Source organism: Citrus sinensis, chromosome 2 (genome assembly GCF_022201045.2).
Source record: "Citrus sinensis cultivar Valencia sweet orange chromosome 2, DVS_A1.0, whole genome shotgun sequence".
Classification (NCBI taxonomy): Eukaryota; Viridiplantae; Streptophyta; class Magnoliopsida; order Sapindales; family Rutaceae; genus Citrus; species Citrus sinensis.
In genome coordinates, this window is record NC_068557.1 from 8,447,143 (window position 1) to 8,465,333 (window position 18,191).

General features: G+C 35.0%; 4 protein-coding genes across 5 annotated transcripts; 1 reads left to right on the forward strand and 3 right to left on the reverse strand.

Moving 5' to 3' along the window:
- The first annotated feature begins 1,008 nt into the window (after nt 1-1,008).
- On the forward strand, nt 1,009-3,714 carry LOC102621335 (putative pentatricopeptide repeat-containing protein At2g01510). The gene has a single exon (XM_006468823.4). It carries the CDS (start codon nt 1,158-1,160, stop codon nt 3,642-3,644), a length of 2,487 nt encoding a protein of 828 aa, XP_006468886.2. The 5' UTR covers nt 1,009-1,157; the 3' UTR covers nt 3,645-3,714.
- Nucleotides 3,705-4,533, reverse strand: LOC102621623 (uncharacterized). The gene has a single exon (XM_006468824.4). The coding sequence runs from the start codon at nt 4,435-4,437 to the stop codon at nt 3,832-3,834; it is 606 nt and encodes a 201-aa protein (XP_006468887.2). The 5' UTR covers nt 4,438-4,533; the 3' UTR covers nt 3,705-3,831.
- Nucleotides 4,534-8,065: 3,532 nt separating this feature from the next.
- Nucleotides 8,066-13,327, reverse strand: LOC102620870 (aspartokinase 2, chloroplastic). 2 transcript variants are annotated; one of them, XM_006468821.4, is made up of 14 exons: nt 13,034-13,327; nt 12,423-12,907; nt 12,238-12,320; nt 12,091-12,131; nt 11,556-11,710; nt 11,177-11,326; nt 10,969-11,064; nt 10,580-10,696; nt 9,998-10,117; nt 9,826-9,918; nt 9,612-9,734; nt 9,348-9,464; nt 8,836-8,898; nt 8,066-8,506 (listed from the first exon to the last, which is right to left on the reverse strand). In XM_006468821.4, the coding sequence occupies exons 2-14, from the start codon at nt 12,807-12,809 to the stop codon at nt 8,372-8,374; spliced, it is 1,680 nt and encodes a 559-aa protein (XP_006468884.2). In that variant the 5' UTR covers nt 12,810-12,907; nt 13,034-13,327; the 3' UTR covers nt 8,066-8,371. The 2 variants fall into 2 exon arrangements, with proteins under 2 accessions (XP_006468884.2, XP_006468885.2); XM_006468822.4 differs by having other exon boundaries at nt 9,618-9,734; nt 13,034-13,324.
- A 1,693-nt stretch (nt 13,328-15,020) lies between these two features.
- LOC102611040 (subtilisin-like protease) lies at nt 15,021-17,264 on the reverse strand. Its single transcript, XM_006469048.2, has one exon. The coding sequence runs from the start codon at nt 17,262-17,264 to the stop codon at nt 15,021-15,023; it is 2,244 nt and encodes a 747-aa protein (XP_006469111.2).
- Between the last annotated feature and the right edge of the window lie 927 nt (nt 17,265-18,191).

The window sequence follows — 18,191 nt, forward strand, 5'->3', positions numbered from 1 at the left end:
TACAATAATACGACTGCAATGTTAGCATCAATTTCATGAAAGTGCATCACCCGTTGGTTTGATTAGAGTTATAGCTACCCTATATGTCGTTTTAACATGGCAACCGCTGTTATTCAAATAATGTTTAGTAGATAGTAATAAACTTGTAATAAAGCCACAGCGAGATGGATCGGGATTCTTTATATATTGAGTAAATAACTCAATTGTTAATTGGTAGTGAATAAATAAAAAATTAAAAAATTAAATTTTACCCACACATTATTACAAAAATACACATTGCAAAAGATCTTTAAAAATTCGATAGAACTTAGAACTAGAAGATATTATAACTTTTTTTAATAAAATGTAATGTGTTTTTTTTAAAAAAAAAATTACTTCGATACTAAATAATAAATCAGGTTGATTATAGTATTCAATGTCTTTATTCAACCAATGTAGTTATATTATAAACTTTATATATCAATTTTGTAACTATTCATTACTCATTTGAGATTCACGTATATACATTTAAATGTTGTTTTGACTATCTAAAGGAATTCCACATCACATGAAAATTACCTCTCATATATAAGAGTATCCGAACATCTCAAACTCAATTTAAAATAATAATAATAATAATAATAATAAGGGAAAAAATACAAACATGGGGCAAATTCACTAACTTGGGATGGTATAAAGGAGAATCCAGAGTATTTATAAAGACGTTATGCACTCTAACTATACATACAATAACTTTCACAGTCATAAAAAATTTTGATCTCAAGTTTGGACCGTTATAAATAAGAATAAATTCTCTAAACTCCGTCGTAACTTACCTCTATATTACTTACATTAATTAATTATTAATGTATTTATCTTCATATTACTTACACTATGAATAATTACGTCAAAATAATAATTTTTAAACTAAGCATCTACTAAATTATAACCTTCCTAGAATAACAAGATTAATTAATCTCAATAATATAATTATACAGAAATTCCACTGTAAGTGAAGATGCGACTATAAGGCATCATATGATGCACCAAAATTAAGTGCTCCTTAGCCTTGGCCGTGGCCGACTACTCCTTACCTGAACGTCATCAGCTTAATTTAAAAAAAAAATGTCACATCGCGATTAATTCTGAACACTTTGTTCGAAATAAAAATAGAAATTATGAACACTTTAAATCCTATGAAACCTTATAGAACAAATGCACTTCGAAACCTCGCTGCTACTGCTACTGCTACAGCGGCATCCCAACCGTCCAAACCAAACCAAAATGTCCAAAACCTCGTGGATGCCCGTATCATCAAAACGGGTTTTGATCCGAACACGTGCCGTTCCAATTTCGTGGTCGATAATCTGATAAGAAGAGGCCAATTATCCGAAGCACGTAAACTGTTCGATGAAATGCCTAACCAAAACACTGTCTCGACAAATATGTTGATTTCGGGCTACGTCAAGTCAGGCAATCTTGCCACTGCTAGAGAGTTGTTTAATAGCATGGTTGATCGAACTGCTGTGTCGTGGACAATTTTAATTGGTGGTTATTCGCAGAAGAATCAGTTTAGAGAAGCGTTTAAACTTTTTGTTGATATGCGTACAGATGGCGGCTCGGACCCTGATTATGTGACCTTTGCAACTCTACTGTCAGGGTGCAGTGAACCGGATACAGCTAATGAATTGATTCAAGTTCATGCTGATATTATTAAATTTGGTTATAATTCAATTCTTATCATTTGCAATTCTTTAGTTGACTCTTATTGCAAGATTCGTTGTCTTGATTTAGCTCGTCGGGTTTTTAAAGAAATGCCACAGAAGGATTCTGTTTCTTTCAATGCATTGATAACGGGGTTTGCAAAAGAGGGGTTGAATGAAGAAGCCATAAAACTCTTTGTAGAGATGCAACATTTGGGCTTTAAGCCTTCTGACTTTACTTTTGCAGCTGCTTTATCTGCTGGCGTTGGCTTAGCTGATATAGCTTTAGGGCGACAAGTTCATGCTTTTGTGGTGAAAACTAATTTCGTTGAGAATGTGTTTGTGGCGAATGCTTTGTTAGATTTGTACTCGAAACATGATTGTGTAGTTGAAGCCAGGAAGCTTTTTGGTGAAATGCCAGAGGTGGATGGTGTCTCTTACAATGTGATGATCACGTGCTATGCATGGAATGAGCAATACAAAGAATCACTAAAGCTTTTCAGGGAGTTACAGTTCACTAGATTTGATAGGAGCCAATTCCCATTTTCAACTCTGTTAAGCGTCGTAGCAAATAAGTTAGACTTGCAGATTGGTAGGCAAATCCATACCCAGACCATAGTGACAACAGCCATTTCGGAAGTTAAGGTTGCAAATTCTTTGGTTGACATGTATGCAAAATGTGGCAGATTTGGGGAAGCCAAAGAGATATTTGCAAACCTAAGCCACATAAGTACTGTTCCATGGACGGCTATGATCTCAGCTTATGTTCAGAAAGGAAACCTTGAAGAAGCACTAAACTTGTTTATTGAGATGTGTAGAGCCAATATAAGTGCCGACCAGGCCACTTTTGCAAGCATCTTAAGAGCATCCGCAGAGTTGGCTTCATTGTCACTGGGAAAGCAACTTCATTCATTTGTTATTAGATCAGGTTTCATGTCAAATGTGTTTTCTGGCAGCGCACTCTTGGATATGTATGCAAAATCTGGATCTCTAAAAGATGCAATTCAAACATTTAAAGAGATGCCTGAAAGGAATATAGTCTCTTGGAACGCTTTGATATCAGCTTGCGCTCAAAATGGGGATGCCCAAGCCACTCTTAAATCATTTGAAGACATGGTACAGTCAGGGTATCAACCAGATTCAGTTAGCTTACTCAGTGTGCTGTCTGCTTGCAGCCATTGTGGGCTTATCGAAGAAGGGTTACAGTACTTCAACTCTATGACCCAGAAATATAAACTCAGGCCAAAGAAAGAACACTATGTATCTATGGTTGATATCTTGTGTCGCAGTGGATGCTTTGATGAAGCAGAGAAGTTGATGGCTCAAATGCCGTTTGAGCCTGACGAGATTATGTGGTCATCAGTAATCAACTCATGCAGGATTCATAAGAACCTAGAATTCGCTAAAAAGGCAGCAGACCAACTTTTCAAAATGGAAAAGCTTAGAGATGCAGCCGCTTATGTCGCAATGTCCAATATATATGCAGTGGCTGGGCAATGGGAAAGTGTTAGCCAGGTGAAGAAAGCTATGAGGGAACGTGGAGTGAGGAAGGTTACAGCATACAGCTGGGTTGAACTAAAAAGTAAAGTACATGTATTTACAGCTAACGATGAGTTGCATCCACAAAGGAATGAAATCAGGAGAAAGATTGAGAACTTGATGCAAGAGATGAAAAAAGAAGGCTATAAACCAGACACAAGCTGTGCCCTCCACGATGAAGATGAAGAAATAAAGGTAGAATCACTTAAATATCACAGCGAACGCCTGGCAATCGCATTTGCATTGATCAATACGCCAGAAGGATCACCGATTCTGGTAATGAAGAACTTAAGAGCCTGTACAGACTGCCATGCTGCAATCAAATTGATCTCAAAGATCACCGGAAGGGAAATTACAGTCAGGGATTCAAGCAGATTCCATCATTTCAAAGATGGGTTTTGCTCTTGTAGGGATTTTTGGTGAGCTTATGAATTACGATCACCAATGTAGTAACAAGAATGCTAATGCTAATTAATGAAAGCATTTGGGAAACACATGTGAGAACTTCATTCATTCTACTCTCATGTCCATTATAGATATAAGTCATAAAATGAATACAAAACAGACAAGATCAACAAAGAAAACTAAAATAACATTAAAATTGAACAAGCTATTTGTTATTGCGATTCTTGTTCTTACTACTCTTCACGTACTCGTCAGGAATAACCTTGAGTAATTTCTTGTCCTTCGACTTGGCAATTTTCTTAAGAGTGTTCTTATTCGTAATTACCTGAAACTTGGTGCCTGATTTCAAAATATTTTCTTCCTTCTTTTTCTTTCTCTCCTCAGCCTTCTTCCTCTTTTCAACTTTATTCTTCCTAATTTCTTCCTTCAATTCATTCATTCTCTCTTTGTACGCCTTGATTATCAGCTTCTCTCTGTCTCTCTCCTCCAAAGTACTCCTCTTCAGGCTCACATGCTTCGCCGACGAGCGTTGCGTACGCGCCTGCTTCCACTTCCTCCCCGACGCTCTACCGGCTATCACGCCGTCGTAAGAGGGCCGTCCAAAGATTGGTTTGTCAGGATTATCTGACGAGGCGATGGCGGATCTTTTGGCGGCGGGCGGAAACGACTGGTCGTCTACATCCATGGCGGCGGCATGGTCTTCGGTGTTGCTGATGGCGAGGGCGGCGGTCTCGGATTCTTGGCGCTTTCGCTTGGCGGTCTTACCGCCAAAGCCTTCGTCCAGGCGCCTGAAGTCGATGGTGCAGGCCATGGCTGTGTGTGTAGCGGTTTTGGTAAATCGCACTAGAAAATGGATGCTAGGGTTTTGTCAGGCTTCTATAGTGTTGGTGCATTTAAGGGTGCGTCTGGTGTGTTAAAGAAAATGATGTTTTTTATGTGATATTCTTTAAAAAAAAATTTAAAAAAATTGATAATTTATTTTTAAAATATTATGTAAAAATAAAAAACAAAATATATTTTATTATTTGTTTAAAAATATAAAAAAATAATAAAGATATATTTGGTAGATTTTTCTTATAAATTTTGTTTTAACTCAGTTATTCATAATTTGATGCCTTATGATCTTTATTTTTTTTTCAATTTGTCTATGACCATTATTAATTAAAAAGCACAAATGAGATAATATGAAAAATAGCATTTAATAACAATATTAAAAAATCACATATAAAGAAATAACAGATGTAGCATCAATTGTAAACCTACTGCATACGGAATTATGTTCATTCAAAACAATGTAATAATATATTTTGCAAGTAAATTAACTGCCATTATTATTAGAAAAATTAAAGAGAGAGAGACTGGGAGAAAGAATTTTTTTTTTTTTTCGAAACTAGAAATATGTATTCATACATAAAGGAAATTTATGTAAAAATTTAACAGAAAAGATGTTTAAAACAGAAAAAAGAAAAAAGAAAAAAACCAATGGAGGGTTGCAATAGACAATGATGATTGTACATTGATAAAATGAAAAAAAAAAGGCTTAAGAATGAAAATATCCAACAGCCCACTTGGTTTTTTCAAAGGACATTGTTATGTAGCAGCCGTTGGATTTCATTCAACGGTTGTAAAAATATAAAATAATAAAATTATATTATTTCCACAACTGTTAAATTTTATAATCATGTAACGTAACATGATAACAAAAGGCTTTTTTAAATTCTCTCTTGTGTTTGGTCTCGAAAAAAAAAAAAAAAGGAAATGAAGGGAGAGGAAAGTGGAAGAAAGGATATGAGACTATATTGAATATATTTTTAATGTTTGATTTGTTACAAAATTATACAAAGAAAGATAATGTCTTAACTTTTATTTCGATAATTTCACCCTTTAGTGTTAAACTTTCAATATTTATCATAAATATAATTCAAAAAATTAAACAATAAATTTATTTAATATACTATATAAATAATTAATAAAAAATTATTTTAAGTAATATAATTATATTTATAATGAAACTCTATTCAAAAAGTTTATCAACATAAAATTATTTTAAATTGAGTTTAATTTAATTTGTTTCTAAATAAATTATGACATAATACAAATAATTTCTTAATTAATATCTTATAATTTTAAATTTTTATTTGAACAACAACAAAAAAATATAGAGTTGGCACTGCCGCCATCAAAGCCGTTGCGTCTCACCACCGGCCACCATTGTATCATGTCATTGACTCATTTCAACTCGAGAATTATATGAAATTTATCAAAACTTAACGATTTATAAATTGAAACAACTTATTTGGGTGAAATGCTTGATGTGTTGTCCATATCTGAAATAGTTATAAAGTTTTCTAATTTCTGTTAATTGGATTTGAGGAAGATAAATTCATTTTTTTTTCACTTGTGTGACGGTATAACAACGTTGCTCGTTGGTGGACGACTCCAACGGTATAGGCGTTGACGTCCCATGCGTGAGTGTCGGTGGTGGTAGCGATAGCAATTCGGTGACTGTTTAATTTGTATTTGTATATTTTAAAATTAATAAAATAAATAAAGTGATTTTATTAAATTATTATATCATTGCTTTAACTTTTACTAATACAAAATTAATTATCTACAATATTAAATCGATAAAATAAAATTGTAAATAATAATTTGATATTATTAAACAAGTTAATAAAAGATTGAAGGGTAATTTTGGATGTTTTGGCTTCCAATAGAAGAGGAATTCAAATTCATCACTCTTTGGTGTGAAATCTAAATTCCAAATTATAATGTATATTAAATTTTAATGGAAATTAAATTATCATAAATTATGAATAATCAATCAAACAAAGGAAATAAGAAAGAAATTTAAATTACTTTCCTTTTCCCCTTCCCTTACTTCCAACCAAACACCACCTAAAAGTTGAGAACGACAAATTATCATTCTCAAGTTTTTACTTTTTATTTTTTCAAAAAACTTTATAGAATGAAAATATAAAGTTGAGAACGTCAAATTAGCACTCTCAACATTTCTTTTCAAACTTTATAGTATGAAAATATTTCATTCTTTGTATATTTTACTTTATTGTTATAAAACATGTCCACCAAATATATTTTCTTGATTTTTGTTATTGTAAAATGAAAAATAATGAATGAAAAATAATACCAAACACACCCTTAATATTGTCTTATCTTTTTTTAATTTTTCATGAATATTTATTAAATATTATTGTTCATAAATGAGAGCTTAGTGTCACGGGTTGCTCATATTTACCACTAATGGAGGTTAAATTTATGTACACGGGTACGCTTAGTAAAAGTATGTCTAATAGTAGAATGCACTCAGCAATGGCCCGCCTCATAAAACTAGAGCGTCGTGGTGCGCTTAGCAAGCAGACAACCTAAATACAACAAAACCCGACTCGATTCTAGAATTCTCTACAACTTATAAATAACTAGATTTTTAGACAACTTGCACCACTTGCTAGGAAGCATTTAGACCTAGGCTAGCAACTCTATAAATAGGGCATCACCCTTGCCATTTTGCTCAATACCCACTAACATCGACACCACACTACACACACAACACCCCTAGCACAAGCAACTCAAGTACTCTTATAAAAAGCTCTATTGTATTTTCTCATTCAAGTAATAAAATATGCTTTGACAATTTTGCTCTCTTCTCTCTAGATTTATTGCAAGCATCCTTGCCAACCTATCTTAACAAATTCTATAGGTTTACTTTACAAATTTTGTATTAGAAGTTGTTTAAATAGGAAGCTGCTACCTTACGTTGCATGTAAGGTACAGCCTCTCACAAACTCAGATATGGGTCCCACTTGGGCCCACCAGCCTTGTGAGAGGCTGTACCTTACATGCAACGTAAGGTAGCAAAAGCCATTTAAATATCGTACGGATTGCTGCACAAAATACTCATTTCATAACACTAGGTTGTGCACGACAATTTCTCATTTATGTGGTAAATTTTCTTAGAAATTAAAACTTCAAATACATTGTTTATCATGTTATAATGCCGATGTAAAATACTTATTATAACCATGACAGCTGCGCTATTGGATCCTGTGCCTTTTAGTAATTTCATTTCTGAATCTTAAAAGCCTTTCTCATCTCTTACACATATATGCCTTTACTTTAGGAAAGATTTACATCACGTCATTTCAAGTCTCAGTGTTTAGACAATTTATAGTCTATATTTTAGACCAGCATTTTTTATCCCACATTGTGAATGGTAATTGGTATTGAGAGATGATATTATGATAAAGGATCTAATATAGAAACAAAAACCTTTTTTTTTTAAAGAAAAAATAAAACGGAAAATAAAACTTGGATAAAAAATATTTTGACCTAATACAAAGCCAAACTATTATTTTTCAGAATTTCATTGTGGTACTGACTGCTACAACATACCCAATAATAACAATACAACTCAGGAAGAGTTATTAGAAAAATAAATTGCCCCATTACGGGGCCACTAATCTCATGCATGGGAAATGAATTCTTCCCTCGGTTACAACTTGCAAGACCAATCACTAATCTTCGGTGACCAGCTATTACCTTGCTATTTTTAAATGAGAAATAGAATATTTATTGTCCATTACCATTACATTATAGAGCTACATTGCTGCATTAGGCAACAAGGAAGTTCCCCTGAGCCGGTTGAAATCTAATACAAAATTCTGTGATACCAGGACAGTGGGTAAACAATCTAAATAGGGTTGAGAAAGGAAACAATCAATGTTTTATTATACTAAGGAGGAGTTATTCTCAGATCCACACACACAGTCTAAATTCGCGAGATCGCTTTCAAAGAAGGTTTCATGGAGAGCCCTGACACACTGTTCTGCTTCATCATCATTTACGATCAATGAGATATTAACCTGTTAGGGGAAAAAACAGTGAGCTACACCAGCCAGATAAAAAGATGATATTTCTGTTTCTATGAGAAGAAAATGCTTCATGCAAAGAAATTAAGACACTCAAAATGTTAGTTTTGACAGCGTGCGTGATGACTAATTCAGAATTCAGGTCCAATCTTAAGGTTGCTTCAACAACACTATGCATATGCAAAGTGTCCAATCATGAGCTTAAAGTGCAAAAATGCTTGGATTCTGATGCTGAAGTAGACAAGACACATTAGAGGAAGAGTGTAACAATTTTTTTTTTTTTTTTTTTTTTTTTTTTTTTTTGGAGGGGGCAAGGGGGAGACCTTAGATGCACCCTGAGAGATCATCTGCACGTTAACCCCACTTCTTCGAAGAACACGGAAAGCCTGCCATAACAGTCACAGTGAAACACAGTGAGAAAAGAAAGAAACAGAGAGGAGAAAGTAACAGCAAGACAATTGAAAAACAGTTGGGCCAATTGAATAAACACCACATCACTTTTAAATTTCTCCTCTTAATTTCTTCGAAAAGTATTGAATTTCATGAATTATATGAGAACTTGATAAAATATCCGTGTTATGGCCATATTTTAAAACTACATTCAAGCACACCCTAAGGTTTACTACAATGCATTTGTAAATTCCTCACCTGAAAGTCTCACAATGCATGGAAACTTGTCAATTGCATTAAAACAAGGTGACTAATAAACAATGTTTCAACATGGAATTGAGAGTACTAACAGAATATCAAAAGAAAACTATTCGCAATCATCCAAAAGAATGTCACAAAGCCAGAGGGACACTTTATATGCAATAATAAAGATGTAAAACTGCACCTTCTCAAGTATCAGGGAGGATCTCTGTACATTGCCAATTAGAGAAATAATTGATCTGTGCTGAAGGAGATTGACAATTGCAATTTTCTCAAGTTCTTCGACAACATGGTCAAGTTCCTGCAGGGAGCAGATAATAACAGATTAGATAAACTTTGAACAGCCAAAATAGGTATAAAACGAAAAAGATACTCAAATTACATCAGGTACAGACAGAAACTGTAAATAATCTAGCTAAATTTCAACATATTGAGAAAAACATCATACGCTTGCCTGCTGAATTAACTCTCTGCTCCAGAGCTTAGATGGGTCCAGTGTCAAGGAAAGACTGACTTCACTAGTAGCAACGACATCCACTGAAATACCTAAATCTTCAAAGGTTGAAAATACCTGCAATGGAAAGAAAATAAAAATAATGATCTAATCCAGCAATGGACGAGAAGAGGATAAAAAGCAGCAGCACTAGCATCAGTGTTAATACCTTCGCAAGGAAACCATATTGACCAAGCATGCGAGTACTAACGATATCCAACATGGTAACATTACGCTTCAGCACAATGCTAGTTAGCACTGCCTGCCGTTGTGAAATAAGAAGATTAATGCTTTTTCAGTTCTACGCCAAGTAATCAGTAAGCCCACAATCAGATACAAACCTTGCTCATATCTCTTGACCTTCTGATTAGAGTTCCTGGAGCATTAGGATTATAGGAATTCTTAACCCTAACAGGTATATCACCCTCTCTTGCTGGTCTCATGGATTGTGGATGCAGAACCTGAGAAAACAATGGAAGTTGTTGTACAAAACATCTTCATTTGAGCCATACACTTTCTGTTTGAATAGAGGAATGCTCCCACAAGAATTTAGGTATTAAGTGCTTCCCTATAACCTTAAGCATTTGAATTTAGAGGTCACTTACTAGCCAAGTTGACTATGAGATCCTGTGTTTGTATCCCCCCATTGTGTTAAGTAAATAAAAATAAGTTGTTTTTCTGTTTTTTGTTATTGGTGGCTGGGCCTTGTATATGAGCTTAAATTTGAGTTTCTGCAGTCACTTCACTCATAATTAAGGTAGCTTAAAGATATTCAAGCCAGCTTGGAAAAGGCCTGATATTCACGAGTTCCAGTGCAATGATAAAAGACACAAACTGATTTAATCCACCATCAATTGCAAGAAAAGAAATATTTGTCAATATTTACATAATTCAATTACATTAACAGCCTCAAAAATATATACCTGAGCCCCAAAATATGCAAGTTCAGCTGCCTCGTCAAATGTCAAATATGGAACTGGCTTGGCATGTGGATGTATGTTAGGATCGCAAGTCAAAACACCATCAACATCCTTCCACACCTGCAATTAATAAAACAAGATTCTTATTTGAATTCTGATTGAATCTGGGCATGGAATTCATATCGAACAGCATTGTCAATGTTGTATGCATTTTCTACAGAATTTGAAGCCACTAAAGCATCACTTCTTTCACATAATCAGGGAAAACAGACTGATGGCTCTTGTATATATGTCTATATTTGTATCAGTAAATCTTTTTATTATATGAAAGGAAAAGGAAACGTTGTCATTGCATGTAAAATTACATGCTCTCTTTCAGCATCTGCACTGACCTGAATCTCTTGCAATCCTAATGCCTTTCCAATGGTTGTGGCCGTCAGATCACTGCCACCCCTACCCAATGTAGTAATTGCACAAGTCCTCCAGGCCTAGAATTGAAAGAAAATAAAACACAATGTATTGAAAATTTTGCTAGGCCACCCAAAAAAGAATCAATTTCCAAAGAAGAAGATATTTGAATCAATTAGCCATTTTAAGGACCTTTCCAAGGAAACCAGTAACAATTGGAATTGCAAGATCAGTGATCCAATCACCATGTAACCTCTTAGCAACAGCTGGATAAGTAGCTTCTAAAATATCAGCATTTGTGAAGTCATCTGTGGTTATAAAACCAATATCAAAAGCATCGTACTGCAAAATGAATGCAGAAACTTATAATTAGCTACATTTAATGAAGTAAGCTTGGTAGTATTGGACAGTGTAAGTGAGTTGAAATCTAAAAATTCTAAGATAATTACTGAGAGAGAGAGAGAGGGAGGGAGGGAGGGAGGGATGCAACATTAAAGATGCTCAATTACAACTGGAGAATAAATACTTATCATGAGCTATCCAACTAAAGATCCAGAGAATAGAAACATACTTGGCGAGCTTTCACACCAATTTTGTTCAGATATGCTGCAAAAATCCTTGTGGACATGCACTCCCCAAAGGAAACTAAATAGTCTCTAGAACGTGGAGTTAACTCTTTCAACATAGCAATTCCCTTCAGAAGTTGCTCCAGTTCTTCTAGGTGTGCTGCAAAATGTTTTCCACACACAAAAACAGAAGTCACACCCGAAAGCAAACATACACAAAAATCACAAGAGCATATTTTCTGAATTTCATTGTCTACAAACTTCTGTGATTGGTAGGCACAATCCCTAGGACATAAGTTGATACAATTGGCAAGAAATACCTATGCAATTACACTACATATCGCTAAAATCAAATTTTTACAAAGAAAATTGATCCAGCCATTTTGATTTTTGGGACTTCTACACTTTTTTTACAATTAAATAATACAGCTTAATCACCTAAAATATAGAAGCTCAAATTCTTCAGCTACAAGCCGAGTTCTAATGTTAACTAGAAATAAATAAACAAAATTAGCTCATGTAAAAACAGACACAACTCACTTGCTATAATGGACCTGTCTATGCCAAGTTCATCCACAGTCCTGGACATATTTAAAAAAAAAAAAAAAACGATGCATAAAAATCTTTAGTTTACAATCTTGGTCCTCCATGAAGAACAACTATGAAAACAGAATTGACCTTCCTCACCTGTGATGCAAGTCTTTTACAAAGCTCAACTCATCAATACATGATATATTAGTGACACCACAACTGACAGCCTTCTCACCGGCCTAGCAGAAAACAAGCAACCAATTGCGCTATAAGCCAAAATTCTAACATAAAATTAAAACAAATACACAATACAATAAAATAAAGAGGGAATCAATATATACCAATAAAAGCTTATTTGTTGTCTTTCCCATCGCAGAGAGAACAATCACGGGCCTCTCATTAGGGAAGCTAAGTATAAGCTCAGCAACCTCTCTCATCCTCTCGGCAGAGGCCAAGGACGATCCACCAAACTTCATTACACACGTCAACTGTTTCTCACTCTCATCGACACCTAGATTCTCACTCTTTTTCCTCTCAATCACATCGATTCTCGCTCCCTCACAGCTAACTCTCAATCCTCCTCTACCTCCACACGAATTCCTCACGCTAACACATAATCTAGAACTAGAACTCACACATTTGGCAAACGCAAACCGCTGCCATGACAACGCTTGGCAATGCAATGAATTCTTTTGAATAATACTAGAAAATTGCATTGTGTTCGCCATCCTATAATTAATAATGTTAAAAAAAAATTGCAAATATAAGAGGTTATGTCGACAAATAGCAGCAAACGAATTAAGGCTTCAACTTATAGGAGCTCGATCTGCAGAAATATTAAAAAAAAATGATATCAAGCAGCAATAAACAAATCGAATATAAGCTTTAAATTTCATTGTTTGACATAATTTTCAATTTTCCCTCCAAATGAAATGGAATTTCAATACGATACCTTCAAGACCGAGCTCCGAATCCCAATGTTAACGAAATGCAGCACAAAATATTCAACAAATTAAAAATAATAAATCCGAAGCTCGTTTTCCTTTTTTCCTTTTTACTTAGGACGAAAGTTTCGGACGCGTAAGAAAAATGCGGGCGGGCGGGCGTGCGAACAATGAACACTAGGCGCCGCGCAACACAACAATATAAAAACCCGGCAGAAACCCTTCTGTTTAATCCAACGATGAGAATTTAAAGTAAGTGGCCCATTTGTCCGTCCGATTAGCACGCTGATTTGGGTCCAACGGTGGGGAGAGCGAGTTGCTTTTGTGATTGGTAGATTTCTTGACGTATGTTTTGGAAAGCTGAATATTAAGAGGTTGGGAGCCCAAGGTGGACCCGCTGTCGGCGGCGTGTGCGTGGACTCAGATTTCCAATGGGGATTTTGTTCAGGCCCGCGAACGACCATTGTATGCGATGGTCTAGCGCGCTAAGCTGCATCATTTAACACGTGTGCGTACATGCAGAGATAATCAACGAAGAAAAAATGGGTGGAACTATTTTAAGCATTCTGAAGTGAGAGTTTAAACATAAATTTTGAGTCATTCATTTTAAATAATTTAATGTGAATGAATAATTATCATTAATTATGATTTTACTTTTTAATATCTACTATTAGATAATTTAAAATTAATGACTTAAGATTTTTATCAGAATTTTAATTCAAAAATTTAAATTAAAATAATCTAACTTACGAAAAATTGTAACCTCAATACTACTAATTCAATTCCTGTGTATTATTAGTGTAAGTATCAGCATTAGAAAATACTACTAAACAACAAATAATCTAATTCTTCGTTGGGTATATTCAATTGTTTGTATCAAAACAATCAACTAATTTTTTTTTTTCGTTTCTAGTTATAAGCTTGAAAGATGAACTACCATACCTGTGTTCTAGCAATTATGTAATTTCACATGACATAAAACAAGTAAATTAATAAGTGGTGTTGACTGCTGTGTTGAACTTGATGCTCATAGGCTTGTCTCTTTGGTCTCTGTTGACTAGACTCTACTCTAGCGTCCAGATTGTGCAATCTCCTTCATTGATTTTGATTATTCAAAAGATTGCAATCACGGAGCCAGTCTGTGTACGAATTGGTTTGAAATTAAGCACGTTATAACAAACATGAAAAAAATATGTCACCGCACATGCATGGACGAGAATCATTCACAAACCAGCCACAAATTTTTTATGATTTTTTAATAGAAACAATGTGAATTGTTTAAATGGGCACCCAGCAACCATTCAGATAGTATCATTTTCAAATTTGTCTGAACTCTGAACACCGAATAAAATAGCACATGGTAAAATTTATTTAATTCAAAGTGGTCTGTTCGTGACTTTGGGCCCAATTCGCAATGGAATGAATCTGCTGTGATAATACCCTTTGATGCTTGAACTCCAAAAAAGAAAATAAAAAATCTGATTTGTTGTACAAATTATTTAAACTCTAGGTTTATGAATGTTTAGGTGTTTGTGTTGGTGGGGTTGGGGGGGTGGGAATTCAATTTTAAGAGTAAAACTAAATAATTCTTTAAGTTGAAACACAAGAACAGTATTTTTATGCTTCGTTTACAAAATAAACAAAAGACGACATTTATCAAGTTGTAACAAAATTCATAATAACTTGAGAAAAAAATTGTAGCTTACCGAGTCCCTTCACATTCGTACTACAACTAAATGGTTGCCACCATTAAGAAAAATAGACAACGTACTATACATCTCTTGAAAAACAATAGGTCAATTATTTTACAATTTAGGAAATAATTTTTACTGTCTCTTTGATAATTTGATAAACAGTTATTAATGAAAAAAATAATAAGAAGGTTAATGTTCCACAATCATGTCTGTCAAAGCTATCTTGCCTAATTTTTGAAGTATTTAGGTGTGTGATTCCATAACCAATCACCTATGTATGCATTTTTTTTCTCTATATTCGTCATATGAAACTGATAGCAATAGGACTCTTCACAGCGTACCGACCAGAAATCCAACTCAGATTTGCTTGGGTAAAAGATGTGTTAGTATTCTTTGTTCTAGTGAATGTCACAGAATAGGCCAACTTTTGGTTTTTCTCTGTAAAAGATATCTTATCAGGTTGTATGGTAATCTCCACTCCTTCAGGGGCAACAATCTGACTAGTGTAGGATAAATTAGCCGGTCCAACGTTTGTTACTGTTCTATTATATGTCTGAGGACTAGAGCCCAATCTGATAGAGAATGAAGGATAATTTAGCTCTGCTTCAGCTATGCTCGACATTTTTGAGCATTGCACATCACCACCCACAATGCCTTGTACCTGTTGGTCTGTGTAATTCAAACCACATAGATAAGGAATGTAATCGTCGGGCTGGATATCGTAAATAAGTCCAGGGTCATTTGCTTTTGACGGGTTTACGTGGCCTGCACCAACTGCAAACGGATCAGCTGGAAGATGATTGCGATCAAGAATTGGCTTGCCTTCAAGGTTTACCGTATCAGCAGTTGTCATGATGGCAGATTTGATAGCGGCGGGTGACCAATCAGGATGAGCACTTTTGAGCAAAGCTGCAATACCACTAAGATGCGGGCAGGACATTGATGTGCCTGAAATTATGTCAAATATGTATTCTGTATTTGTTATGGGTTCAACAGCTGTTCGCCAAGCAGCTATAATGTTTACTCCAGGTCCAACAACGTCAGGCTTCAAGATTCCAGGGCTTACTGTGCTGGGTCCTCTTGAGGAAAAAGCGACAATCGCAGGAGCAGATTTTTCGCCAATCACAGTTCCTTTCACCACCAATGCAGCAGTCGGTGATGATGTTGAATTTATGTAGGCTTTTATGCTCTCCCCCACCATATAACTAACACGCACGTTTCGAAGTACACTGCGTGCAACTACAATACTATCACCAATAAGTTCGTTATTCATTAGAATCATGGCAGCGCCACCAGCATCCAAGACATCTTGAGGATTTACACTTAATAGGCATAATACTACTTTGCCTTTGACATCAATACTTTTCAAAGTTTCTGGTGAGCAATTTGTTGTTGCTGAAGCATTCTTCGTGACAGGATAAACAAGAGGCAATTGCTCGGAAGGGATATCTGTCCATTGCAGAAGTGATTCACCGTCATACGTTTCTTGGTTTCCGAGCTGTACCGATGTAACTATACTTCTGTCAGTGGTGCTTGCTCCCACAGTAAGCATCCACGGGGCGTCATTAACTACAGAAAAAGGTTTTGGGCCCCAATTTCCCGCCGAAATACTCACGAAAATGCCTTTTTTAACAGCTTTGAAAGCCGCGATCGCAATTGCGTTAGCATGGAATTCTTTATGTTGATATGGACCAAGACCAATCGAAAGAGAAAGCACATCAACACCGTCTTCAATAGCAGCGTCAAGTGCTGCACTAACTGAACTCTCAGGACAAGTACCATTGTAATCGTCACAAGCTTTATACATTGCCAAGTGAGCTAAAGGCGCCATGCCTACTGCGGTGCCGTTTGCCTGACCCAGTATATTTGCACCATTTACGAAAGTCCCAGCGGCCGTGCTTGACGTATGGGTGCCATGTCCTTCGTTATCAGTAGGCGGCTCACTTTTGTTAAGAAAATTTCTTGCCCCAATTATCTTATTGTTACAACCCGCCCCTCCTGCAAATTCACATTTCCCTCTCCACTTTGCTGGTGGCGGAGGCATGTCTTTATCGCCAAATGAAGGATGAGTAGGCCCTATTCCTGAGTCCACAACTCCAATTATTACTCCTTTTCCGAAATTTGAATCCTTCCAAAATCCTGAATTTTGATGCAAACCCAAAAACCTAGGGGTGTGGGTTGTATGTAGCTGCAATGTATTTTCAACGTGGGCTGATATGAATCCACTCTTTGTTTCCATGACCTTTACTTCCTCCGCTGTGAGCCTCGCGGCAAAACCTGAAATCACATGCCTATAGTAATGCACCATTCGGGATTGATGATCATCATCGATGGAGTTTGATGAGATGGTAGCCGGCAAGAACGAATGGTACCAGCTTTCTAGATCTATTTCCTTGGAAAAATTACCATGCTTTGGCTCTTGCACATAAACAATGTAGGTTTGTAAGTCATTTATATCGCTTTCAAAATTGCTAATCCCGGCAATTGCTGGAGAGAAACTGATTATAAAAATGAGACTAATTAAAATGGAAGCCGTGTTTAACATTTCACTACTCCTGATCTCAATGAAACAAGAGTCAAAAAATGTTAATAATGTTTGATGAGTTGATGCATCAATCCCATGCACATACGCATTTATATAGCGCACTATAGAGAAAGCGATAAACACGGACCATTAACAATAAGCCGGTACACAGTTGTAAAGAGAGATTTAATAGCTAGGACTGATAGTCGATGTAGTTAATAACAATTAACAATATATATATATAGGCATATATATTGAGCTTATGTTACACTAAATTTGGAGAATAAGGTTCGGTAACAGTTTAATTTGTTAACTAATTAACATAGAAAATATTGTTAAATCATGTCGGGTTGTAACTTACCACCATAGTTTCAATTAATGGATCCCTAAGGCACGCATGCATATATATATGTATGTATATAGAGACAGAGAGAGAGAGATCACAAAAGAATGCAAATGGAAGTTGCTAATTCATGTTGAGTTGCTGATATCAAATGTTTTTTTTTATTAATTACGGCAATAAGCTGGCAAGAAATGATCAGATTACAGTACCTGGTCAGCTGTCAAGAAATAAGTCAACTCCATCATGCAAAGGTATTGATTATTCAAAATCAATGACAGATAAATTATGAAATTATATTTATGCTTTAGGAACTTTATGAACTTTTATTGCTTTAGAGTATATTAAGTTGTAATATAATATCATATATTATATGTAATAATATATTATATAATTATTTATATTACTACTAATTTTAATGTAATAATATTTATGTTGCACTTATTAGTTACAATAAATTTTATAAAAATAATTAATTTTTATATATTAATTATTGTAATATAAATTAAATAGTGAAATCTTCTACTATAATAAATTAGTAATCTTAAATTTTTAAAAAATAATAAATTTTTAGATATTAGTTATTCTAATATAATTAAATAATACAA